The following is a 27,046-nucleotide window of genomic DNA, read 5'->3' as shown; positions in this document are numbered from 1 at the left end:
GTAAAGTGATGGAGTCCTTATCACATCTGTGTATCTCAAACTCCAACGCTCACACTTTTTGTGATCCAGTGTATCTCACCAGTACCATAGGTTTTACTTTGCTGTACCTGAGGTAGATTGTTTTACTCTTTCCATGTCAAATGTTCATCCTTATTTGGGAGCAGTTTCTTTTAAAAAATAACTTCTATTTGGAGACCCAAGTCATAGCTTTTTTTTTAATAATCTAATGCACCTAGCCTACTCTACTGTTGATAAATGCTATCCAAAAACCATAGCCAGGTGAAAAAAACATAAGAAGTAAAGTAGTGGAATTCCCTGGTGGCTCAGCAGGTTAAGGATCTGATGTAGTCACTGCTGTGGGGCAAGTTTGATCCCTGGCCCAGGGGAGTTCTGAATGCGGCAGGTGTGGCCAAAAAAAGAAAGAAAGGAAGTAGTAGTACTGTAACTAACTTATCAGAACAACCTATTGGCAGTTTGAGCTTATTCCTAACTGCTCATACTTAGAAAGTTTATAGAGGTTAGGGACATTGACATTTGCAAGGTTTTGAAGAATTTTTTTCACTTTAAATTGTCTTTCAAATTTTAGGTTTCACTGCCTCAAGTTTCTCAAGGAATTGCCCATCAGACTTATCAACAGCCTGTTATGTTCCCTAATCAGCCTAATCAAGGATCTATGCCCACAGCAGGAATGCCAGTTTACTATAGTGTCATTCCACCTGGCCAACAAAATAATTTAAGGTGAGTTTGAATAAGAAGCCTAATCCTGTAGCTCCTCATTGTTTATTAGGACTGTGGTCTGTTCCTAATTTTTAAGTTGCCTAAGGGGCATTACCTGAAATCGTTCTCTAATATAGAATAGAAAAACTACAATACAATCTATTTTTCTAGTGTTTCTTCTAACAAAATCAGTATAAGCAAAGCATTTTATATGTAAAGGAGAGTCAGATTTTCTCTCATATGGCTGAAAGTAGTAGACCAGTCTCCTTTTATTCACCCAAATGGAATAATAGTTCCTTAATACATCTGTAGATCTTGCAGTTTAGAGTGTTTATGTATTAGTATTTAAGGTTTTTGTAAGAATTTGGAGAGAATGTATTTCCTGTATATAACCTGGGCAGCAAAATATCTTGCTAGACTATTTCAGGCCCTGAAGAGCTCCTTTTTCTTCAGTAAGAGGAGGGAGGCATATGAGAATCAAATGAAAGTAAGCATTAAGTATTCCATTAGCTACTTAAGTTGGAAGAACAGAAGTGTCTCTGATAAACCTAATATGTGTTTAAAAAAAAATAGTAATCTTCCTTTGACTTGGGTGCTTTTGGTCTCTTGTTCAGGATGTGTTACAGTCTTTATTTATTCTCATGACATTTCTGTAAGGGTGCCAGAGGAGCCTTGGTTGCTCTTCTTAGCAAGGGGTCTGAGGTTATAATTGTTGATAAAGGTTGTCAACGAGTTAAGGTTACAGATGTTATTTATTCGTGAATAAGGGATTGTAATACTTGCCTCATTGAATCTGCTAGGGAAAACAGGCACTTGGCTCTCTCTCACTCTCTTTTTTTTTCCCTGTTAGAAACACACACATACACACCTAAGGAACTCACATATTTCCTCCTCTCTGTGGCTGCCACAAATTGAAAAGACCCAGGCTTTTTAAACAAGTTGATTGTGAATCTCACAGGCAGCTTTGGAGTTTTATATTATGATGTACTCCAGCTCTTTTATTTATCTGAAAGAAAATTACCAAAGGAATCTTTCCTAGGTAGGACAGAGGCTGTGAGAAATAGGCGTTATTTGTGTATTAGTTACTTCTGTAGACCTACATGCTGTATAGACGGCCTTTTGTGAGGGAAGAAGATCAAGCCTAAAAGAAACTTTAAAAGGTGACTTAGACTTTAAAACATATTCAGGAGTTCCCGTCGTGGCGCAGTGGTTAACGAATCCGACTAGGAACCATGAGGTTGCGGGTTCGGTCCCTGCCCTTGCTCAGTGGGTTAACGATCCGGCGTTGCCGTGAGCTGTGGTGTAGGTTTGCAGACGCGGCTCAGATCCCTCGTTGCTGTGGCTCTGGCATAGGCTGGCGGCTACAGCTCCTATTAGACCCCTAGCCTGGGAACCTCCATATGCTGCGGGAGCGGCCCAAAGAAATAGCAAAAAGACAAAAAAAATAAATAAAACATATTCATGTTTGTTAAATCTTTCAATCTGTTGAAATACAAAAGGTTTTGTTTGCTTGACTTGGAGGGACCTGGAGTGTGTATCAAGGTGAGAGGGGACAATTTTGTATCCTTTCTACTTTCAGCCCTATTTTAAGCATAATGGCAGAATCCAAAAGCTGTCTAGTAGATGCTGGTGACTACACCTTGGAAAGAACTGTACTTAATTTTTGTCCCTGGGCCAGCTTCTACAAGGAAAATAAAAATTTGAAGAACTAGCCTTGGCCTGAGGATTACTTGAAAGCACGGTATTTAAAAGATTTCCCCACAACGTCCCTCCAACTTGAATCTTGAGATTGTCTTTGGAATTACTCCTAGTTTAGGGCTGTGACATAGCTGAGGTAGATAAATTTGAAAGAAGCCAGCTACAAGTTGATAGTACTGATTGGTTACCTTGTAACAAACTGGCGCTGATCTATTCCAACTACAGATTACCAGTGTGAGAAATAGGATGGGTTGCACATAAAGCAGAAATACTTATCCTGGTTCCTTTAAGAGCAGTTATTTGGTAGGATGTCAAGTCATGTACAGAATTAATTAAGGATCCCTTTGGGTGAAAAAAAATCTGTAAGTAATGACATTTTTCAGAATGTAACAGCATTCTTTATAGAATATCTTTTTTTTCTGAGCAGTATTTAATAAACAAAATTGCCATAATGTTTTAGATTTCCAACTTTGAAAGATCAGCTGTTGGCATTTATTATTAATCAAGTCACTGAGTTACCATCTAAGGGACAATATATAGGAACCACTCCTTCATAATTCCAGATTTACTAGCTTGTATAAATTATATTTTATCATACATATTCTAGTGTATTTACCTGTACAGCAGAGGTTTGTCTGAATACCCAAGCACCCAGAACAGCTCTTGCCTCAGAGTAGAAGATTGCTAAATCCATACTGAAGGAATACACTTCTTCCACGTCAAAGACCAGCCTGCTCATATTTATTTGCTCAGATATGAAATTCTCATGTACCATATTAGCCTTAAATATTACTTTATTTCTGCATACTTTTCAATTTTTTCATTAGTTTTCTTAAAGTACAAAATAATGTTGACACAAGTGAAGCAATCAATGCAAAGATGTATATATAAAAGGAAAGCTAACCATCATGCCCTATTCTGCCCCCACCTCCAGATAGCCACTGCCTTCTGTCACATTAGTCTGCTGCCCATACAGACATGCACACATGTGTTAGAATTGGTTGGTAGGTTCTAATAGACATTATCTTGCTTTTTTTTCCCCTTGATGTATTCACATACTGTGAATATATCAGTTTAGTAAGTATTAGTCTAAAACATGCTGGGTTCTTTTAGTTTTCTTTTGTTCTAATCTCTTCACAAACCTAATTTTGTTTAAATGGGATCATGTCATCTAGGCAATTGTTGATGGTGGTTATGACCTCCTCCTCTCTTCCCACTCCTTCCACCTGAATTATCCCACATAGGCGTATGCTGGGTAACCCACGTTTCTATCCTGGTTTGTGTCCTTTCTCTCTTTTCTCCTTGGGGCTAATCGTGTCCTGACATGGGTATGGAAACATGATAAGATTAATTAACACAGTGAAATGTAGTTTATACTTTAACATATAAATGTCTACAGCTATGGTTTATACAACCGTATTATGTCTCACAAGTGAGAGAATTTAGTCCATTCAAAGGTGGTCATATAACTTCTGCCCACTTGCATCTGTTTATTTTACCACGCTGTACTTGCTGGTCATTCTTCTGCCATTTTCTGAGAAGTCCAAATGTGTGCCATACTCCTTGAGGCTCTTCATCATGGAATCTCATATATCTGATACAGGGCATGAAATGCCAAAATTAGTTGTTGTTTTTGTTGTTGTTGTTTTTGCTTTTTAGGTCCACACCCACAGTATATTGAGGTTCCCAGGCTAGGGGTCCAGTCAGAGCTACAGCTGCCGGCCGACACCACAGCCACAGCAACGCGGGATCCAAGCCAAGTCTGCGACCTACACCACAGCTCACGGCAATACTGGATCCTTAACCCACTGAGCGAGGCCAGGGATCAAACTGCAACATCATGGTTCCTAGTTGGATTCGTTTCTGCTGTGCCACAACAGGAACTCCCTAAATTAGCTATTATTTAAATTTATTTTTTCATGGCCACACCCTTGCCATATAGAAATTCCTGGGCCAGTGATTGAATCTGAGCTTATGCCACAGCTGCAACACCAAATCCTTTATCCCACTTCTCAAATCTGAATCTCCTTAGCAACCCTAGCCACCGCAGCCATATTCCTAACCCACTCCACCACAATAGCAATTCCTAAATTAGCTACTTTTTTAGATAACTGAATCTTGTGCCACCTGGCATTTGTTATCAAGTGTCATGATATGGTTAGAAAGAACATGGGATTCAAAATCAAACCTGACTTCAAGTCTGTGTGATTTTTTTTTAGGTAAGTTACTTAGTCTTTTTGTTCTTTTCTCATTGCAAAATAGTAATTCCTCACTATAAAGGCTTACAGAATGTATTAACAATATGAGTTCATATTGTTACTGAGCTTTAATCATTCCCACTGCTAAAGCCTGCTTGGTCTTATTAGGAAAGCATGAAGTTCAAGAAAAGAGTGTAAATTGTGTTGTCTATAGCCTTTATTTTTCAGAATACTAGAAAGTTTGTGTTTCTCTCTAATATCCAGAAAGAATTTACCTATTTAAATATATTTAGATATGGAAGAAAAGTAGGAAATAGTCTTTGTCCTTGGAGAGCTATAGTTTTTATGGGAAGTCAAAGCTAGACGTAGGAAGCAATTAGAAAGACATGCAAAATGAATATAAGAGGGATAACCTGAGAATATAAAAGAACAAAATATTTATAGATACTAAGCATTTTGCTGATCAAATGGTATTTGACTTGGTAGATCCCCGGTGGCCCAGCAATTAGGGATTCGGCATTGTCACTGCTGTGGCATGGGTTCAATCCCTGGTCTGAGAAGTTCTGCATGCTGTGGGCGTGCCCCAATAAAAAAATGGTATATACCCTAGCATTATATTTTGCACCCTTTCTATTTGGTCAGCATTTTGTTCACCTTCAGTTTCATTTATACTAAAATGGTGTTTTTATCACAAGAAAGCTTAGAAATGCAAATAAAAGCTTTCTTCCAAAAAATTTTTCTTGCCCAAAGTTTTTACATTCCTAGAACCTTGTCTGTCCTCACAGTGTCCTTTTGAAAAAGACATGTCCATCTACAGCCATACCACCCTGAACACGCCCAATCTCATTTGAAAAAGACATGTCCTTATTTTTAGTGTATGTATAGACTATGAAATACAAAAAGAGGTTAACCAAATAATTTAACCCAAGGACCTGAACTCTTCTTTCCTGATTTCTGGCACCCTACTTTATTAACATGTCTACCAGTAAGTCCTAATCTTTGCAGCATGTTAGAATCACGTGTGGAGCTTTTTTATGGTTTCAGTAAGAACCTCTAGCCCTCTATATTCTTATTTTATTGGTCTGGACCTGAGCTTAAGTTGGAACATCATTACTTTTTTAAGGCCTTCCAGGTAATTCTTCTGCCAACAAAAGTTGAGACTCACTGACCTATGCTAACCACCCCTATAGGTTTTTTTGTTTTGTTTTGTTTGGGGGGGGTGTCTTTTTAGGGCTCCACCTGAAGCATATGAAGATTCCCAGGCTAGGGGTCAAATTGGAGCTACAGCTGCTGGCCTACGCCACAGCCACAGTAACCCCAGATCCCAGCCGTGTCTGCAGCCTATACCACAATTCACAGCAACATGAGTGACCAAGGCCGGGGATTGAACCTGTGTCCTCATGAATACTAGTCAGATTTGTTTCTGCTGAGCCACAATGGGAACTCCTTTTTTTTTTTTTTTTGAAGTTTATTTATTTATTTATTTATTTTGGTCTTTTTGCTATTTCGTGGGCCGCTCTCACGGCATATGGAGGTTCCCAGGCTAGGGGTCTAATCGGAGCTGTAGCTGCCAGCCTACGCCAGAGCCACAGCAACGCAGGATCCGAGCCGCGTCTGCGACCTACACCACAGCTCACGGCAATGCCGGATCGTTAACCCACTGAGCAAGGGCAGGGACCGAACCCGCAACCTCATGGTTCCTAGTCGGATTCGTTAACCACTGCGCCACAACGGGAACTCCGGGAACTCCTTTTTTTAATCCATTAGATTTCAGCTATGCGCAAGTCGCCGTAACCCAGTAATATTTTACACATTTGCCAAAAAGTCATAATGTCTGTCATTATTATTGAATTTTTATCCAATACCCAGTGTCCTAAGGTAAAACTAGGTAAATTACTCCATACCAAAAAGTATAATAAATCTCAATTTGTTCCATGGGAAAAAGCATCTTAAACTCTAAGTTAATAGGATCCCAATCCAAGGCACTCTTGTTTTTACTATAGCATTACCAGATTGTAAGAGTTCTAAGAGTTCCTGCTGTGGCAAAGTGGATTAGGAATCTGACTGCAGAAGCTCGAGTCTCTGCAGAGGTGCAGGTTCCATCCCCAGCCTGGCACGGTGGGTTAAGGATCCGGCATTGCCGCAGTTGCAGCTCAGATTCAGTCCCTTGCTAGGGAACCTCCATATGCCGTGTGGGTGCAGCCATTTAAAAAAAAAGAAAGAAAAAGATTTCTATAAGAACACTAAGTGAGCCTTTGTTCTGAAAAATGTCTTCCTTAGCTTGAGTTGCTTAGCAATCCATTTTCTTGTGGAGGCTTATAATGGCAGAACAGCAGAATTTGAATTAATCTTTCAGCTCAACTTTTCATTTATCGCTGAGACAACTTTGTATTTGGATTGGATTATCTTACTATGTATACCGTGAAGATTGAACATAGCGTGATACAGGTCATGTGTCTTGTCACTTCAGCAAGCCATGTACTGCTCAGAGAAACCAGTTTTCTGACTAATCATGGTATTTCTCTCAATCTGTGATAATGGGGAAAAAATTAATTTCATTCCTACAGTCTTCAAAAATGGCAAGCTAGTTGGATAATGTCTTCAAAATGCTCTCTTTTCGAAGTTTTTTTTCCTCCTGTTTTACCATTCATTTTCCCATTTTTATCTTGAAACTCAAAAGGAAAATGTACCTTTGTCTTTGATGTGCAATCTCAAAGGGCTAGCATACATAGAGGGAAACTTGAAAAGACCGCAACCTTTATTTTTCAAAACTGCAAAAAATGCTTCACAGAGTCTTTAAAAGAAAACCTGCTTTTAAGTCTTTTTTTCCCTTTTTCATCCACATAGTCCGTTTTTCCTCATTTTTGTATCCTCATATTCCTCTAGTATCCCCTTTGTCCTACTTCTTGAACTGTCTTGTTTTCCTTTATTTCTCCTAAACTTCTAGTTTTTCATTTTTGGTTTTTTTGTTTGCCTCAGCTATCATTTGAAATAATTGTCAATAACAAAATCTCAGTCTGAACCACATCTTTTAGTGAAATTGTACTTCTGTTGTTATTAAAAGAGAAGTTGTTAACACTTAGCCTCGAGAAGTAAAATGTAATAAGAAAGCTACTTCCAGTGCTAAAGCATTGCCTTTTCAGAAAGAACATTTATTTTCTCTTGATTGGATATAACAGCTTTTTAGTATTTTTTATAAGTGTGTATTTATCATCAAAATTAATTGCTAAATTGTTTTGTTGACAAAAATAATGTTAAATGGGAAGGGAAGATGATGCTTATGGCTGTTTAATTTCTTATGAACTCAGCAAAAATGAGTGATAATAGTAATACTTATATTGAAATAATTTTTTAAGTGGATACCGTTAAAGAACAGGGGGAGATGTAATAGCTTCTGCCAAAAAAATTTGTTTTTCAGTCTCAGTGTGTTTCTATTGAGAAATGTATTTCTCCTACATCTGCATTTTGTCTTTTAAAAGTGTTTTCTCTAACTTGTTTGGGTATTTATGATTATATATATGATATGTAGTCATTGTAGAAAATTTGAAAATATAGGAGTTCCTGTTATGGCTCATTGGTAACGAACCCAACTAGTATCCATGAGGATGCGGGTTCAATCCCTGGTCCCGCTCAGTGGGTTAAGGATCCAGTATTGTCACTGCTGTGACTCCGGTCACTGCTGTGGCACAGGTTCGTTCCATGGCTCGAGAACATGCTTCAGTCACGGCCAAAAAAGAATAAAGGACTAGAAGGAAATGAATAGATCCTTAATGCTTTTGAGGGGGCCTGTACACATGCAGTTGGCATCTTCAAAAGAGAAGAAAGAGGGGAACATAAAATTTTTGAATAAGTAATGGCTAAAATTTTTCAAATTTGGTGAAAATTATAAACCTGCAAATCCAAAAAGTTCAGCAAACTTCAAGCAAAAGAAATATGAAAAAAAAAAAAAAGAAGAAGTTGAATAAGTTCCTGTTGTGGTTCAGCAGGTTAAGAACCTAATTAGGGAGTTCTTTTTGTGTGTGTGTGTGTGTGTGTGTGTGTGTGTGTGTGTTTGCGCGCGCGCGCGCGCAAGTGCATGCGTGCTTGTGCTTTTTAGGCAGCATCCTTGGCATATGAAGTTTCCCAGGCTAGGGGTCCAGTTGGAGCTACAGCTGTCAGCCACAGCCACAGCAACATCAGATCAAAGCCTACACCACAGCTCAAGGTAAAGCTGGATCCTTAACCCACTGAGCCAGGGATCAAACCCACAACCTCATGGTTTCTAGTTGGATTTGTTTCCACTGTGCCACGACGGGAACTCCTAGACTAGGGGTTTAGCAGGTGTGGCTAAAAAGCAAAAAAAAATTTAAAAATTAAGAAAAAGAACCCAACTAGTATCCATAAGAATATGCATTTGATCCTTGGCCTCGCTCAGTGGGTTAAGAATCCAGCATTGCTGTGAGCTGTAGTATAGGCCTGCAGCTGCAACTTCAAATCGACACCTAGCCTGGAAACTTACATAAGCCACAGGTGTGGCCCTAAAAAGAAAAAAAAAAAAAAAAGGAAGAAATATGAAAGAAATTTCCCAAAAACTAATAAAGAGAAAATTGTTAAAAGTAGCCAGAGAAAAATTACACATTGCATATGAAAGAACAAAAGTAAGAATTAGTAGACTTCTTGTTAGAAATACCACAAGCCAGAAGACAGTGGCACAACATCTTTATCTGAAAATGTTGATTAAATTTGGTTTAAATTCTAGTGAAGGAGTTCCCATTGTGGCGAAGCAGAAATGAATCTGACTAGTATCTGTGAGGATGCAAGTTCGATCTCTGGCCTTACTCGATGGGTCAGGGATCTGGCTGGCATTGCTGGGAGCTGTGGTGTAGGTCACAGACGTGGCTCAGATCCTGTGTGGCTGTGGCTGTGGCATAGGCCAGCAGCTTCAGCTTCAATTCAGCCCCTAGCCTGGGAACTTCCATATGCCATACCTGCAGCCCTAAAAGGCAAGTTAATTAATTAATTAATTAATTCTAGCAAAATTTCCTCAGTTGTCATAGTGAATCAGTCATTGGAACGAACAAGTCTCCCAGTGTTTTTTATTCTTTGTTAACTCCTTCATTCTCTTTAATTCATTATTAAGAAATTAAATGTGTGATACTCAGATGGCTACAGTCCCCAAATGAATTATATCGATTACTTTTATAGCATCTTCAGGGAACACAGCACATGTCTACTAAGTAATATTAAGTTCAGGAAGCTTGCTTGACTATCATTGATTTTAAAAGATGACTTTAAAAAGGGAGAAAGCCAAATGACTTCCTGTCACACTTTGCCAACTACTCATAAATTTTCAAAAACAATACGTTGGATAGGCATTAAAAGCTGTAGCACATGTGGAGCTTGCTTTTCAAATGAACTAATTATTTCCTAAAACAAATACACCAGTTACTCTTCTCTCCATCAAAAAATAATAATTTTGGAAGCTCCGCTGTGGCACAGGTTTATTAATTCCTGGTCCAGGAAAAACGTCCCCCCCTCCCCCCGTGCTACAGGTGTGGCAAAATAATAATTTGAAATAACGATTATAGTATTTGTAAAACAATGAAGAGAGGAGAGGTATGATGGACATAACATCTTTCTGTAGAGTTTTGAATGCTCTTATTTTTCGTAAATCATCAACCTTTTTGTGGGTGACTATGTAATATGACTTCTTAGTATGTACCTTTTATATAAATACCATTTTTATCCATTCTACCATTTCCTTGTTTATAAACAGCATCATACACTATGCAATTCACCCACTAAGTGTACAATTTAATAGTTTTCAGTACATTCAACATCTGTTACCACAGTCAACTTTAGAATATTTTTATCTCAAAAACAAACAACAGAATCCCTGAGGTGGAAAATCAAACCAAGTGTCCATTAACAGATAAGTGAATAAATTAAAATGTGGTGGACATATACAATGGGATATTATTCAGTCTTTAAATATAAGGAAATTCTGTCACATGTTACAACATGGATGAACCTTGAAGAGAGTATGTAAGTGAAATAAGCCAGTCACAAAAGGACCGGTATCATATGGTTTTACTTCTATGAGTTACCTAGAGTAGTCAAAATTCATAGAAATAGAATGGTGGTTGCCAGAGGCTCAGGAAAGAAGGGATGGGGAGTTGCTGTTTAATGGGTACACTTTCAGTTTTGCAAGATGAAGCGTTCTGGAGATGGGTGATGGTAAAGACTATAAAACAGTGTGAATGTGAATGACACCGAACTGTATACTTAGAATGATTAAGATGGCAAATTGTATGCTGTGTGTATTTCACCATAATTGTAAAAATTTTAGTGTAAATATACTGATGGGGGGGGAGAAATCGTGTACTCTTTAACTGTCACCCTCCACAACCACCATCTCCTAGTCACTAATCTGCTGTCTCTCTAAATTCCCTGACAGGGATATTTCACATGAATGGAATTACTTGTAGTCTTTTTTATTATTATTTTGACTATGCCTGTGGCATAGGGAAATTCTCAGCCAAGGATTGAACCCACATCACAGCAGTGACCCGGGCCACTGCAGTAACAAGACTAGTGCCAGATCCTTAACCTGCTGAGCCAGAGAAGAACCCCTGTGTAGTCTTTGGAGCCTGGCTGCTTTCACTCAGCATGTTTTTAAGGTCATCCATGTTGTAGCATATTATCAGTAATTTATTCCTTTTTATAGATGAATAATATTCCTTTGTAGGGACTTATCACATTGTATTTATCCATTTGTTGGTTGATGGATATTTGGGTTGTTTTCACCTTTGACTAGTATGAATAGTTGTGGTATAAACGTTAGTTTGAAATTTTTGTGTAGACAAATGTTTTTTATTTCTCTTAGGTATATACCTGGGAGTGGAATCACTGGGTCATATGGTAACTCTGAGTTTAATCATTTGAGGATTTGCCACAGTTTGCCAAAGTAGCTGCACTATTTTACATTCCCATAAGCACTACACGAGTGATCCAATATCTCCACATCCTTGCCAACACCTGTTAATTATCTTTTTTATTACAACTGTTCTGGTGGGAATAAAGTGATATCTCATTGCAATTTTGATTTTCCAGATAACTAATAATACTATCTTTCCATGTGCTTTTTAAGCCACTTATATATTTTCCTTGGAGAAATGAATATTCAGTTTCTTTGCCCATTTTAATTGGGTTACGTGTCTTTTTATTTTTACTTTCTTGTTTTTTGTTTGTTTGTTTGTTTATTGGGGCCACACTGGTGCCATATGGAGGTTCCCAAGCTAGGGGTCAAATCAGAGCTGCTGGCCTATGCCACAGCCACAGCAACATAGGATCCAAGCCATGTCTGCAACCTACACCACAGCTCACGGCAACACCGTGTCCTTGACCCACTGAGCAAGGCCAGGGATTGAACCTGCATCCTCATGGATGCTAAACAGATCCATTTCCACTGAGCCACTAGGAGAACTCTGTCTTTTTAAATCGTAAGAGTTCTTCATGTATTCTGATACAAGTCCCTTAACAGATGTATGACTTAGAAGTATTTTCTCCCTTTTTGTGGGTTGTCTTTTCACTTTCTTGATGCAGTCCTTTCAAGTACAAGTTTTTCACGTTTGCTTTTTTGTTTGTTTGTTTTTTGTTTTTTGTTTTTTAGGGCCTCACCTGTGGCATATGGAAGTTCCCAGGCTAGGGGTCGAATCAGAGCTACAGCTGCTGGCCACAGCCACAGCACCAGCAGATCCAAGCCACATCTTTGACCTACACCACAGTTCATGGCAACGTCAGATCCTTAACCCACTAAGCAAGGCCAGGGTTTGAACCTGCATTCTCATGGATACTAGTCAGGTTCATTTCCTCTGAGCCATACCAGGAATTCCCAGAAGTTTTTTTCACTTTTGATGAAGTTCAGTTTATCTCTTATTCTTTTATTGCTCATGCTTTTGGTATCATATCAAAGAATTCATCATCAAATCTATGATCACAAAGATTTATGTCTATATCTTCTAAGAATTTTTTCTAAATGTCTAGCTCTGACATTTAAATATTTGATCTGGAGTTCCTGTTGTGGCGCAGCAGAAACGAATCTGACTAGGAACCATGAGGTTGCAGGTTGGATCCCTGACCCTGCTCGGTGGGTTAAGGATCCGGTGTTGCTGTGGGCTGTGGTGTAGGCTGGAAGCTGTAGCTCCGATTAGACTCCTAGCCTAGACCTCCATATGCTACAGGTGCGGCCCTAAAAAGACCAAAAAGAACAACAAAAAAAAAATAAAACAAATATTTGATCCTTTTTGTTTGTTTGTTGTCATTTTTTTCTTTTTTTGGTTTTGTTGGCCATGCCTGTGGCATGCAAAAGTTCCCAGGCTAGGAATCAAACCCAAACTACAGCAATGAGCCACGGTAAGGACAGCGCAGAGTCCTTAACCACTAGGCCACCAGGTAACTGCAGTCCTGGTGTTTTACTTTAAAAGTTCCCTTCTAGCATTCCTGCTGTGGCGCAATGGCTTTAGAATTTGACTCCAGTGGCTTGATCCTCAGCCCAGTGCAGTGGATTAAAGGATCCAGCATTGCTGCAGCTGCAGCTCATATTCAGTCCCTGGCCTGGGAACTTCCATGTGCCATGGTTGTGGCCACAGAAAATTAGTATAAAAAAAAGGTTCACTTCTTTCTTGGTCTTCGAAAGCGAAGAAGTGTGTTTGAACTTACTACAACATGATTCTCCCTTTTTGGTACATAAGTATTTCTGTTTTTAAAGTACAAGTTGTATTTAAAAGCTTACTCATACTTTTCTTTTTTCTAATGCATTCTAGTTGTAGAAGGCAAATTAAATAATTGAAAATAGAGCATTTAAGAGATTTTAAGAGGGCTGCTCATTACCTGCTATATGTCCCTTGAAGTATCTTTATGTCTTTTGAAGAAGATTAGTAGAGTAGAACTCAGCCTTATCATTGATTTACCTAAGAGAGAACCTCGTGCTAGACAACTGATAAATACTAAATATAATAATGACACCCACTAGAGTGGTAAGCCAAAATAGCAGTTTGTAGTTTGGCAGTATGGGAAGTAGTGCTCATCTCATATTCTTGTCCCTATTCGGGGTGGCTTCCTGTCACCCATGTGTCTCAGGCCTTGAGTAAGCCACTAGGATGTACTCAGTGAACAAGATCAGGGTATGGGGCACTGTCTGGCTCAAGGGAGCATTTATCCCAATTAGAAAGGAACATAAAATTCCTTCCATCCTATGGTATAACTTTCTGTTTTGCCCAGTAGCAGCACATTTACAAGCTATGCCTTAAACCATATTATTTCCACAGGTAGTTAATATTCATGCACTGCATTCTGGTCATAATTAACATAAATTTCAGAAAGTAGGTTTTTTCATTTTATCATTTAGTCCAAAAATCACTTTTTTAATTAAATCTCTTTTTTGTTCCCCTTTATTGAACTACACGGAGTTAGTGCCCACAAAAAAACCGTAAAACTTTTTTTCTTTTGTCTGCACTGTAGACGTGCAGAATTACCCGGCCAGAGATTAAACCCAAGCTACAGCAGTGACAACCCGGATCCTTAACCTGCTGAACCACGATGGAACACTAATTCTTATTAATTGGAGAATTGTTGGCCTGAATTGGAGGATCATTTTTTAACTTTTTATTGAAGACTTTTAAAATACACATAAATATGAGCAGAAGTATACTGAACCTCCATGTACCCATCACTTTAGCTTCTGTATTTATTATATCAGTTGGTAATTGTATTACCAGCACCCCACAAATACTGCTTATTATGTCTTAACATGTTTGTCCTGTAGAAGGTCCCATAGTCTGGATTTGACTGATTATGTCATCATGGTGGTGTTTAACGTGTCGCCCTGTAATTCATTAGTTGGATCTAATGTAATATTTTTGATGCATTTATGTGATGTGTAAATGCAAAAGGTGGTTAAAGCTAGAATAAGAAATGAAATACCATGTAAAGAAAGTTTGAGTTGAAAAAAGGCTGGTAACATTAAGGTGAAGATTTCTAATTGAGAATTCTCCAAATTCCTAGTATTGCTCTGTGATTTTTCACTACTTTTCCTGAAAGTAATTGCCAAACAGGGAAAGTTTTAAAGACAAATTATGACAAATTTTGTATTAGTTTGAGTCTCAAAGACTAACTGTTGAAAAATATAGCAATAGCTTAATGATTTTACAATAGCAGCCTTTTATTTTTGTCAGTATTTATATTAGACTTTGTCACATTCTATTGTTTCTTTTATTCCCTAGACAGCACATTATATCCTTAAATAGTACATTTTTTAAGGAATAATTCTTTTTCTCTGAGTCTCATCATTGTCTAACTGCATTTTCACTTTTCTAAAATATAGCTTAGTGAGGTCCAAATAAATTACCTTTTTATTTTGTAAAATTAGCGAGTTATCTTTCTTTTTAAAATAATTATTTGAACAATATAAAAATACTATTTAGAATAAGTTGTAAAAAATAAGAACAATGAAATCAGGAGTTATTTTTAAAAATCAGTGTTACCGTGGGAGTTCCTGTTGTGGCTCAGTGGGTTAAGAACCTGACTAGTATCCATGAGGATGCGGGTTCAATCCCTGTGGCTCTGGTGTAGGCCAGCAGCTGCAGCTCCAATTTGACCCCTAACCTGGAAACTTCCATATGCCACAGGTGCAAGCCTTTAAAAAAAAAATCACTGTTATTGTCAAAATCATAAAGTGATTTATATCCAAAAGGTAGTTATTTATAACTCACAGTTTAGAAAAGAATTAGATTTGACTTTTACTAAACTAACCAACATGAAAAATAATTGTATCTAAATACAATTTTAGGACTGTTCATTCAAAGATTCTTTACAGTCATCTCCATTTCATTGTGCTGTCTTTTTGTGTTTGTTTGGTTTTTCCCCCATAGCTCATCAGTAGGTTACTTGCAACATCCAGGATCAGAACAAGTACAATTTCCTCGAACTACTTCACCATGCAATTCCCAGCAGCTTCAAGGCCACCAGTGTGCAGGTATGAATATATAATTGAAAAAAAAAAGGCAATGTTTTTTCCATTTGAGACATAATTAAGATCCTTGGGCATTTCCTGAAAAGGGGCTTCGGCTTGTTATGTGCTGAGATACACCCAGGATTTTCAGGGTTCCATGTGAAATCAGAGCTAATAGGTCCAGACACTTATTCCTTTTCTCCCACGACCACTGTCTCCTACTCTGTTTCTCCTCCTCAAACTCTGCTGCCTGCCTGCCTGCCTGCCTACCTGCCTTCCTCATAAGTAGTGATGTTCTCTGGGGATCCTTTCTCTCAATACTCTTCAGGTTCTTCCTCAGAAATTCAGCCACTTCCTAGGCTTCAACCACAGCTTTTTGCCAGTCTCTCCCAAATATTTCTGCCCACACAAGACCATGTAGCTAATTGTCTGTTGGACATTCCTCCCCACGAATGTGTGAGGGGCACTTTAGATTTAATATTTCTCCCTCTTCCTGCATCCTTTTCCTCACCATCTATCTAGGGACCAATACAGATTTCAAAATCATAACTAACTCTCTTCTAGTCTCTCCTTTCACACTTAGGTTGGCACCATTTCCTCAAATCTGGGTTTTTCTTTTTTCTCCACCCACAGCATGTGGAAGTTCCCAGGCTAGGGGTCCACTTGGAGCTATAACTCCCGGCCTACAGCACAGCAACAGCGACACGACATCCGAGCTGCATCTGCAACCTACAGCCACAGCTCATCGCAACACCAGATCCTTAACTCACTGAATGAGTGTTAAACCTTCATGCTCATGGATACTAGTCAGATTCATTTCCACTGAGCCACAATGAGAACTCCCTGGTACCTTTTTTTCCTTCCCCATTCCTGCTATTTTTGGTCAGTTCTTTTCAGTCTTATTTGCAGTAATGTCTTACATGTTTTGCTTATTTCGTGTTTTCCCCCGTGCCCAACTTTCCTCCTCTCCAACGCACACAACACATACACACACAGTTTAAGAATTATTGCCTGAAACAGATCCCTGAAGAGGATCTGTCATTCCTCTGAATTAAAAATTTGCATAGACTTTTTTTTTTTTTTTTTCCTTTTTAGGGCTACACCCTCGGCATATGGAGATTTCCAGGCTAGGGGTATAATCGGAGCTACAGCTGCCGGCCACAGCCGTAGCAACACCAGATCCTTAGCGCACTGAGCAAGGCCAGGGATGGAACCCACAACCTCAGAATGAGTTCCTAGTCGGATTCGTTTCCACTGAGCCACAATGGGAACTCCTGCATAGACTCTTCATCCACACTCGCTAGCAGTTAAGCCTCCTATTTATACTTTATGTGCTCAAGTTACACAGACCTCTATTTCTAGAATATACTGTGCTTTTTCATGCCAAAGTTACTTTTGTACATGTTTTTCCCTCCTCCTGGAATGTCTATCCATCATCCTGTTGGCCAAAATCCTGCTCATCCTTAAAGTTTGACTCAAAAATCACCTCTTCTGCAAAGCTTCCTCAGTCTTTAAAACAGAGTTTGTGCTTCCTTATCTATGCTTCCATAGTGTCTTAAACAATCCTTTATCATAACACCATATTTTATTGTAATGATTTGTCAACATATGTAATCTTGAAGGAACAAAGGAATAGTAAATGACTGTGAAATACATGACCAATAGTGGCTTTGTCCAGCATGGGCTGCTGTGGCCCAGGAGAACTTTGACATGATCCTGAGTGGTCAGCTCTTCTGTGGTTTGCATAGCCAGGTCCAATCGATGCTATTTGTAGGGAATAGGAAACTACCATTACAGTTTCTGCAATGCAAACAGTGGCCTTGGAGGTGGGCCATAGAGCACCTTACTTTACACAGAAGTGGTGAATGGCAGTCACATTCCTAATATGAGTAGTGCTATAGTACTTGTACCACAGCAAGAGTAAATCAGATAGAAACATAGATACTATAATGTGCTTGTACGATATAGTTAGTGCTTTTACATGCATGTGATCAATACAGCTCTTTAAAGTCAGCCAAAGAGCTCTTCCAGCCTTTTTCAGATGAGAAAGTACAATAAAAAAGGGTAAATAACTTACCCATATTCATAGACATTTCAGGACACTGAAATCGTGCTTTCTGATTCTCACATCCCAGACTTTTTCCACTGCGTAAAATTGATTCATTCAAAAGATGAATTTTTTACTGTATGTCAAAATTTCTGTAGGATATTATTTTTTCCCAGAGTTTTCCTTTATGTATTTAGAATAATGCTTGTTTTAAAATTAATTTATTTTTGAGCAAAAAAAAAAAAAACAGAGTTCCCATCATGGCGCAGCAGAAATGAATCTGACTAGGAACCATCAAGTTACGGATTCGATCCCTGGCCTCACTCAGTGGGTTAAGGATCCAGCGTTGCCATGAGCAGTGGTGTAGGTTGCAGGTGCGGCTTGGATCCCACATAGCTGTGCCTGTGGCATAGGCCGGCAGCTGTAGCTCCAATTTGACTCCCAGCCTGGGAAACTTCATATGCCGCAGGTGCGTCCCTAAAAAGCAAAAAAAAAAAAAAAAATTTTTTATGTTCCCACTGTGGCACAGTGGGTTAATGATTTGGCTTGTCTCTGTGGCCACACTGGTTCATTCCCTGGCCCAGCGTAGTGGTTTAAGGATCTGGCACTGCTATAGCTGTGGCGAAGGTCACAGCTGCTGCTCAGATTCAGTCCCAGGCCTGGAAACTTCCATAAACCTCAGGTGCAGCCAAAAAAGAAAGAAGTTAAATTAAGCCCTTTTATAGATCATATCACAATTGTGCTGGACTATACTAGGTCCTGTTGTAGATTATTGGACTTTCCTGACCTATTATGTGTAGGATAAGTTAGATATGTAGGTATACAATCAGTTTCAATGCCTTTTAAACACACAACACTTGTAGTATGAAGCATGAGGACTTACATCTTGCTTGCATAAATAACAGTAAAATTTTGTTCACAGGTGTAAAATTCTCTCCATTATCTTGGTGTTTAAAGATGCTAATTGCAGTATCCTGACTCTGATTTTCAGCTATGCCGCCTCCACCAACTGGTGGAATGGTGATGATGCAGCTCAGTTTACCAAACAATCCACAGTCTCGTGCCCATTCACCCCCACAGTGGAAACAAAACAAATATTACTGTGATCACCAGAGAGGACAGAAGTGTGTGGAATTTAGCAGTGTAGACAATATTGTTCAGGTAATGTGCTTCTTCATTTATTACAATTTTTAAAACCTTGAACATTTAAGTCACAGAAGATTAACCTGCTGCAAGCTGCCATGTAGGTTGCAGATGTGGCTCAGATCTAGTGTTGCTGTGGCATTGTTTACAGGGAAAAAAGCAGGGGAGATCACAATCAAAGCAGGATGATGAGTACCTAAAAATTTGTTATACTCATCCATCTATGCTTTTATATATATATATATACTTGAAAGTTTATAGCATTGAAACTTTTTCTTTAATTTTAAGCTAAAGAAATTTTCAATAAATACACATGAAAAGTCATATCAGAATTAAAAGGACTAGAGTTCTCTTTTATTTTTTTGTCTTTTTTTTTTTTTTTTTTTTTTTTTTTAGGGCCATACCCACAGCATATGAAAGTTCCCAGTTCCCAGGCTAGGGGTCAAATTGGGGCTGCAGCTAACAGCCTACACCACAGCCACAGCAGTACTAGTTCCTTAACCCAATGAGCAAGGCCAGGGATTGAACCCATGTCCTCATGGATACTAGTCAGGTTCATTACCACTGAGCCACAACGGGAACTCCCTGGAGTTCTCTTGAGGCACAGTGGGTTAAGGATTCAACATTGTCACTGTAGCTGCTTGGGTTGCTGCTATGGTGTGGATTTGATCCCTGGCCCAGGAACTTCTACATGCCTTGGATGTGGCATAAAAAGGGGGAAAGGGTCACTTATAATCTGGCTTATAAACTATAAATGGCTGGTAGCCATTAAACAAATGAAAATAATAATTTTTTATTTTTTGTCTTTTTAGGGCTGCACCCACAGCATGTGGAGGTTCCCAGGCTAGGGGCTGAATCGGAGTTAGAGTTTCCGGCCTAAACCACAGCAACACCAGATCCAAGCCACATCTGCAACCTACACTGCAGCTCGTGGCAACACCGGATCCTTAACCCACTGAGCAAGGCCAGGGATCAAACCTGAGTCCTCATGGATACTAGTCAGATTCATTTCAACTGAGCCACAATGGGAACTCCATAAAGATATTTTTTATCTGTATAATTGGGAAAATTTAGAAAGACTAAATTGACAAGACAAGCCGCCACATGGGTTGCAGATATGCTCAGATCTGGCATTGCTATGGCTGTTGGCATAGGCCAGCAGGTGTGACCATAAAAAGAAAAAAAAACATTTTAAAATCTTTGTTCAAGAAGGTAGAAATAAACATTTTTTTTTAATTATGGGAAAGACATACAAGAATATGTGTACAAGGATTTTTTTTCTTCTCTGTTATAACATTGAAAAAGAAAATAGTCATGATATTCATTAGTGGGTAACTTATTAAATAAATTACTATGCCATTTAGGAAAAATACTCTTAGGTGTATGTACTAGAAAGAATAGTGTACACCTGCTACCCAAATGGCAGTTTCTAAATATTCTTCAGTAAAAACAACCAGAGCTCCTTGGTGAAATGACTGTTGCCAGGATTCATTCAGGGAACATACAGGATGATTCTGGAACATGTTGCTGTACCAAAATGTAATTAAGTACTCAGATGATGGAAATATATCAAAGAACACAGGATCAAGCTTGAGGGGGTTGGGCATAAAATAATAAGGAAATGAATAATCACCCACAGGATAAAATAAGAATCCATGAGTCTATTCTGATGGAAAAAAATGAGTGGGGGAGAAATAAAGCTCTTTACAGTAGAATGTGAACTAAAAAATGTAGAGGAAATGATGGAATTAAAAATCACCACCTGGAAACCACCAGGCAAGAATCATCATTAGAGGAGAGAGGATTCCTGGGAGATGGCAGAATAGGAAGTACCAGGAATCTGTCTCCCTGGAAATAATTGCTCTGGTAGAATCTTTCCAGTGGAACTATTTTGGAATTCCAGAATCTGTTGAAGGCTTGTATCTGCCAGGGGAAAATGTGGTGATAAGCTGTGGTTAATTTCAGCTCAGCTCGGAACGCAGAAGCAGCCACCCATCTTCTACCCCAGCCCATGTTGACAGGCAGCTGTGCCCATGTTCCTGGGACAGCTTATGGGAGCCAGGGTGGGCAAAAAGGACCCTGTCCTCCAAATAGAATTACGTTCTGTTCATGGAATTCTGCTTCTGATCACAGGGGTGTAGACAAAGGGACAGTAGCCATTGTTGTTGCACTTTCCTACGTTGTTAAGAAACCTCCAGCTTGGAGTTCCTGTCATGGCTCAGTGGTTAACAAATCCGACTAGGAACCACGAGGTTGCGGTTCAATCCCTGGCCTTGCTCAGTGGGTTAAGGATCCAGCGTTGCCGTGAGCTGTGGTGTAGGTTGCAGATGTGGCTCAGATCCCGAGTTGCTGTGGCTCTGGCGTAGGCCGTCGGCTACAGCTCCGATTCGACCCCTAGCCTGGGAACCTCCATATGCCTGGGCATGGCCCTCAAATGACAAAAAAAAAGAAAAAGAAAAAAAAAGAAACCTTAAGCTTTCAGGGGATTTTAAAAGGGCTGACACTTTATTTTTCTTCCCTTCATTTTTCTCTTTTAACCCCTTTTGGGACTAGAACATTCAAAAGTAGTTGGATGTATGGAAAAAATTAGAAAGTGGCCCTGCATGCACAGGGAACCCTTGAGAAGTCCTTAAAGTTACATCTTAGGCTGGTCCTTGGCACAGAGAGCCTGCAACCATCAATAAACAACAGCAACAACAAAACAGCAAACCGTAGGAAGGGGAGAATCTCACTTTCACAGTTAACATATTAGGTTCAAATATCCAGTTTTCAACAAAAAAAAAATCGCAAGGGGAGTTCCCATTGTGGCACAGCAGAAATTATTCCAACTAGTATCCATGAGGATGCCGGTTTGATCCCTGGCTTCGCTCAGGTGTTGCTGTGGAACTGTGGTGTAGGTCATAGACGTGGCTTGGATCTGGCATTGCTGTGGCGTAGACCTGCAACTGTAACTCCAATTCAACACCTAGTCTGGGAACTTCCGTATACCAAGGGTGTAGCCCAAAAAAAAAAAAAAAAAATCACAAGGCATACAAGGAAACAGGAAATTGTGACCCATTCAAAGGAAAAAATTAAATCAATAGAAACTATCTCTGAGAAAAACCTGATCGCAGATGTTCTAGACAAAGTCTTTAAGAACAAATGTCTTAAAGATGTTCAAAGAACTAAAAAAAGATGTGGAGAAAGTTAAAACAATGTATGAACAGAATGGTAATACTGTTGAAGAAATAGAAAATTTAAAAAAAATGAAGTTCTAGGACTGAGAATAAAACTGAAATTTCCCTGGTGGCTTAGCAGGTTAAGGAACTGGCATTGTCACGTCTCTGGCTCAGGTTCAGTTCCTAGCCCAGGAACTTCCACATAACACAGATGGGACCAAAAACAAAAATGTCAAAATTATGAGAGAGAAGACAGATTGTGTTCCAGGTTTAGGAAGATTAAAGAGATGTCACAACTAAATGCAGCAATTGATTATATACTGGATTCTGTACTAGAAGGAGAAATTTTCTTTTCTTCTACAATAAGTACCTTAATGGGACAGGTGGAAATTTTGGAATAAATTATATAGATTAGGAGTTCCCATCATGGTGCAGTAGTTAACGAACCTGACTAGGAACCATGAGGTTCCAGGTTCAATCCCTGGCCTTGCTCAGTGGGTTAAGGATCCAACATTGCAGTGAGCTGTGGTGTAGGTCGAAGATGCGGCTTGGATCCTGAGTTGCTGTGGCTATGGCGTAAGCCGGCGGCTACAGCTCCGATTAGACCCCTAGCCTGGGAACTTCCATATGCCAAGTGCAGCCCTAGAAAAGACAAAAAAAATTAAAAATAATAAAAAATTTAAAAATAAATAGATTATATGATATTATGTTACCTGGTTCTGATCATTCTTCTGTGCTTATTTATAGAAGAAAATGTCCTTGTTTCTTAGGAAATAGGCACTATTTTGGATTAGCGGGGTATTGTGAGCCACTTATTCTCAAAGAGTTCAGAACATAATAATATATACGGAAAGGGAGAAAGCAAATATGATAACAACGTTTCGGAAATCTGAAATTTTTGTGCTGTTTTTGCAACTATTATAAGGATGAAAGTTAAAGAGTTAATGTGGGAGTTCCCGTCATGGCTCAGTGGTTAACAAATCCAACTAGGAACCATGAGGTTGCGGTTCAATCCCTGGCCTTGCTCAGTGGGTTAAGGATACAGCGTTGCTATGAGCTGTGGTGTAGGTCACAGACATGGCTCGGATTCCGAGTTGCTGTGGCTCTGGCGTAGGCCGGTGGCTACAGCTCTGATTAGATCCCTAGCCTGGGAACCTCCATATGCCGCAGGAGCAAAAAGACAAAAAAAAAAAAGTTAATGTGAAAAAAGAATGAGATAAATGCAAATATTCTCTGATGGAAAAGTATCTACAGTATTGTTGTAAAGGTATAAAAGCAAGAGTCAAAAAAGTAGGTTGTATAGTCTTTCCATTTTTGTGATGCATATGCATAGAAATAATGTTACCAGTGTTTATCCTTGGGGGGCGGAAATTATACATTTCTAACTTTTAATTTTTTTAATAACAAGTACCTATTGCATTGTTATAACAAGTACATATTTTAATCGTAAAGAATATAAATTCGTCCAAAAGAAAATTTGCAAAAAGCCTGACTAAAAATGCTGATCTGTTTTCTTGATATAATTGCAGCACAGTCCTCAACTCAGTAGTCCCATTATTTCACCAGCTCAGTCACCAGCACCAGCTCAGCTGTCCTCCCTAAAAACTGTCCGTCCCTCTGGACCACCACTTTCCATCATACCCCAGTTTTCTAGACCCTTTGTTCCTGGGCAAGGTAAGTGTGCAAAGCTAGTCTCTGAGGCTGTGGACTAGTCACAGTCTCAGAGAATGACATCCATTCCCAGTCACTTTGTGATTTACCTAGTAATACTCCCTTTCAGTTTTCCACAGAACTGCATTTTTACGTCACTCAGGCATTTTATTCATTACCATATACTTTCCTAACTCAGTGTTTGATCAAAAAATTAATAATTACTAATTTAGGAGTTCCCATCATGGCTCAGTAGTTAACGAACCCAGCTAGCATCCATGAGGACCAGGTTGGATCCCTGGCCTCACACAGTGGGTTAAGGATCCGGCATTGCCGTGAGCTGTGGTTTAGGTCACAGGCACGGCTCAGATCCCACCTTGCTGTGGCTCTGGTGTAGCCCGGCAGCTACAGCTCCAATTGAACCCCTAGCCTGGGAACCTCCATATGCCTCGTGTGCGGCCCTAAAAAGACAAAAGGACCAAAAAATAATAAATACTAATTTAGTAATTACTTACAATAATTACATAAAAATGAAAATGGCTTTGGCTTAAGACTGCATTTCTCTATAACACTAATAGGCAATGTAATATTTGTTTTGTATTTCTAATTGTGTAATTCTTTGAGTAATGTCTCGAGTTGATTCAAAAATTAAAAAAAAAAATTTTTCTTAACTCGAGTTCCCATTGTGGTGCAGCAGAAACGAATCCAACTAATATCCGTGAGGATGTGGGTTCGATTCCTGGCTTCGCTCAGTCATTCAGGTATCCGGCGTTGCCTTGAGCAGTGGTGTAGCAGCTTGGATCTGGCGTTGCTATGACTGTGGTGTAGGCCAGCAGCTGTAGCTCCGATTACACCCCTAGCCTGGGGATTTTCATGTGCCACAAGTGCAGCCCTAAAAAGAAAAAGAAAAAAATTAACAAACATTTATTGAGGACTTACTGTGCCCCAGAAGTTTAAAGATGAATAAGGCAAAGGCCTCATCCTCACCAACCCTCAGTCTAGTTAGAGGAACAGAAATTCAAGCAGATGTTTATAAAACAATATGGAGGAGTTCCCATTGTGGCTCAGCGGGTTAAGAACCCACTGTAGTCTCCATGGAGATGCAGGTTTGATCCCTGTTAAAAATTCATGAAGATATTCTCTTGGTACCTACCTGTAACCTCCTCCAGACACTGAATGTGCTACATTTGGGGACATACCGTTAAAATGAGAGCGTAACAGATGAAGACATTATTCATTATTTTGGCATCAGCATTTATTAAGCTCTTTCCATTTGATGACACTCACGTGAAAGAAAACAGAGGATCTCCATCCTAACCACCCTGAACTTGCTCATTTGGGAAGGGTCTTCTAGCTCAGAGTAACACTTGGAACTGTGCTGTTCATTCTAAGCAAGTTTAAGTTATAAATCCAAACTTTAAAGAGAGCTTCAGAGCACACCCAAGATCTAGAATGTAAATATACCCATTGGTTAAGACTATAAAAACTTTTGTGTATATAAATGTATACGTGCATGTATTTGTAATTATTAATGAATTGAGAAGATAGCTTCATGTTTTCCCAAGGTTTATTTCCATCCCCTGACATATAAGTTCTCTTAATTTTTAATCATCAGAGGAAATGTGGATGTTATCGTCTCAGGTGGGCAGAATGAGTATTATAGTTATTTTGATGAATTTCACATAGAATGTTATGGTTTAGAGAGAAGTTTCTCTCCATGCCTGTCTACCCCACACCCACTTACCCTCTTTCATAACCACTGTTATTAGTCCTTAGTCTTTCAGACGTTTACCCCAGACCTTTAAAGAGTATATGGTAGCATTGAGAACTATGTCTAGATACTTATATCACAACACAACAATGGGAAGAAAAGTATGTATACATGTATGTGTAACTTGGTCCCCATGCTGTACAGTGGGGGGAAAATTAATTAATTAAAAATAAAGAGTATATGAAGGGAGTTCCTGTTGTGGCTCAGTGGTAATGAACCCAACTCGTATCCAAAAGGACACGGGTTTGATCCCTGGCCCCACTCAGTGGGTTAAGGATCTGCATTGCTGTGAGCTGTGATGTAGGTCACAAATGTGGCTCAGATCTCAAGTTGTCGGGGCTGTGGCTATGGCCAGCAGCTATAGCTCTGATTGGACCCCTAGCCTGGGAACTTCCATATGCTATGGGTGCGGACCTAAAAAAAAAAACTACTTAGAAATGCTTCTTTTCAAAAATATGTCAATATTGACAGTTTTTTATTCTACCAAACGTGTTTTCCCTACTCATCCTGAGACAGTTGAAAAAACTGTCAAGTACTTTATACCTGAGTAGAGGGAAATGTTAAAAAAAATTTTATTGACTTTCAGGAGATGCCAGATACCCGTTGCTTGGCCAGCCCCTGCAGTACAACCCTCCTGCTGTTCTGCATGGACACATTCCAGCCCAACAGGTGTGAGCGGGACCACCTGACTGCCTAGGCTTTGTTGCTGAGAATGTGGGGCATCCTGGTGCAGCACAAAGGAAAAGCTGTGTGCCTGGGTTGGTGGATATATGGGTGTTGCCACTGGCCCTGCTGAGAACAGAGCCAGGGAGAAGGTGGCAGGCTGCTTAGCAGATCTCTGTCCAGATGTGGGTGGGTGGGGGCGGTGGGCACCCTTGTTCATGTCAGCAAGTGATGGGCTGGGTAGCGGCAGAATTCTGAAGGCCTGGGACTGAACTTCTTCTATTGAAGTACAAAGTCCATACTATGTATGGTTAGGGGTTAAATGTTCAAACATTGCAAACACATTTTTCAACATCGTTAATCTTACTTTCCATCTGTTTCTGGATTTTCAGGGTCAGTCTGGCAACAGGCACGGAAACCGAGGAAGGAAACAAGCTAAAAAAGCTGCATCCACCGACCTTGGTGCAGGAGAAGCAGGTGTGTCCCCAAGAGGCAACTAGATGTGGTTCTACCATTTGTTGGCCAGTCGGGCAGTCTATAAAACCACCACACCACAGAGATGGGTTTTCTTCTTCTAGAGGAGAATTATGCTATCTCTAATGCAGGGTTCTTAAATACATTCTTTTAGTTCTCTCATTTCAGGTTTGAGAGTGTAGTGAGGTACAGGTGGGTTTAGAAGAAGTGAATGGACCAAGGGGTTCATTCTAAAAAGATGCGAGGAGTTCCCATCGTGGCTCACTGGTTAACAAATCTGACTAGGAACCATGAGGTTGCAGGTTCGATCCCTGGCCTTGCTCAGTGGGTTGAGGATCTGGCACTGCCGTGAGCTGTGGTGTAGGTTGCAGACAAGGCTCAGATCCCATGTTGCTGTGGCTCTGGCATAGGCCAGCGGCTATGGCTCCAATTCGACCCCTAGCCTGGGAACCTCCATATGCCGAGGGAGCAGCCCAAGAAATGGCAAAAAGACAAAAAATAAATAAATAAAAAGATGTGAGAGGGAGTTCCTGTTGT

The 27,046-nt window shown here is 39.6% G+C and overlaps 1 protein-coding gene across 18 annotated transcripts in view; it reads left to right on the top strand.

The window, feature by feature from the left end:
- The window catches only part of R3HDM1 (R3H domain containing 1), a 177,557-nt gene that overhangs the window by 148,657 nt on the left and 1,854 nt on the right, over positions 1–27,046 (top strand). For 17 of the 18 annotated variants that reach the window (XM_047772054.1, XM_047772046.1, XM_047772039.1 and 14 more), the window contains 6 exons: positions 587–738; positions 15,524–15,627; positions 18,642–18,811; positions 23,481–23,625; positions 25,959–26,041; positions 26,428–26,512. In XM_047772054.1, the coding sequence (XP_047628010.1) occupies positions 587–738; positions 15,524–15,627; positions 18,642–18,811; positions 23,481–23,625; positions 25,959–26,041; positions 26,428–26,512 (739 nt within the window). The remainder of the gene's footprint in view (positions 1–586; positions 739–15,523; positions 15,628–18,641; positions 18,812–23,480; positions 23,626–25,958; positions 26,042–26,427; positions 26,513–27,046) is intronic. The other variant, XM_047772052.1, reaches the window with a different exon arrangement.

Source organism: Phacochoerus africanus, chromosome 3 (assembly GCF_016906955.1).
Source record: "Phacochoerus africanus isolate WHEZ1 chromosome 3, ROS_Pafr_v1, whole genome shotgun sequence".
Taxonomy (NCBI): domain Eukaryota; kingdom Metazoa; phylum Chordata; class Mammalia; order Artiodactyla; family Suidae; genus Phacochoerus; species Phacochoerus africanus.
This window is presented reverse-complemented; position numbering and strand designations above follow the sequence as displayed.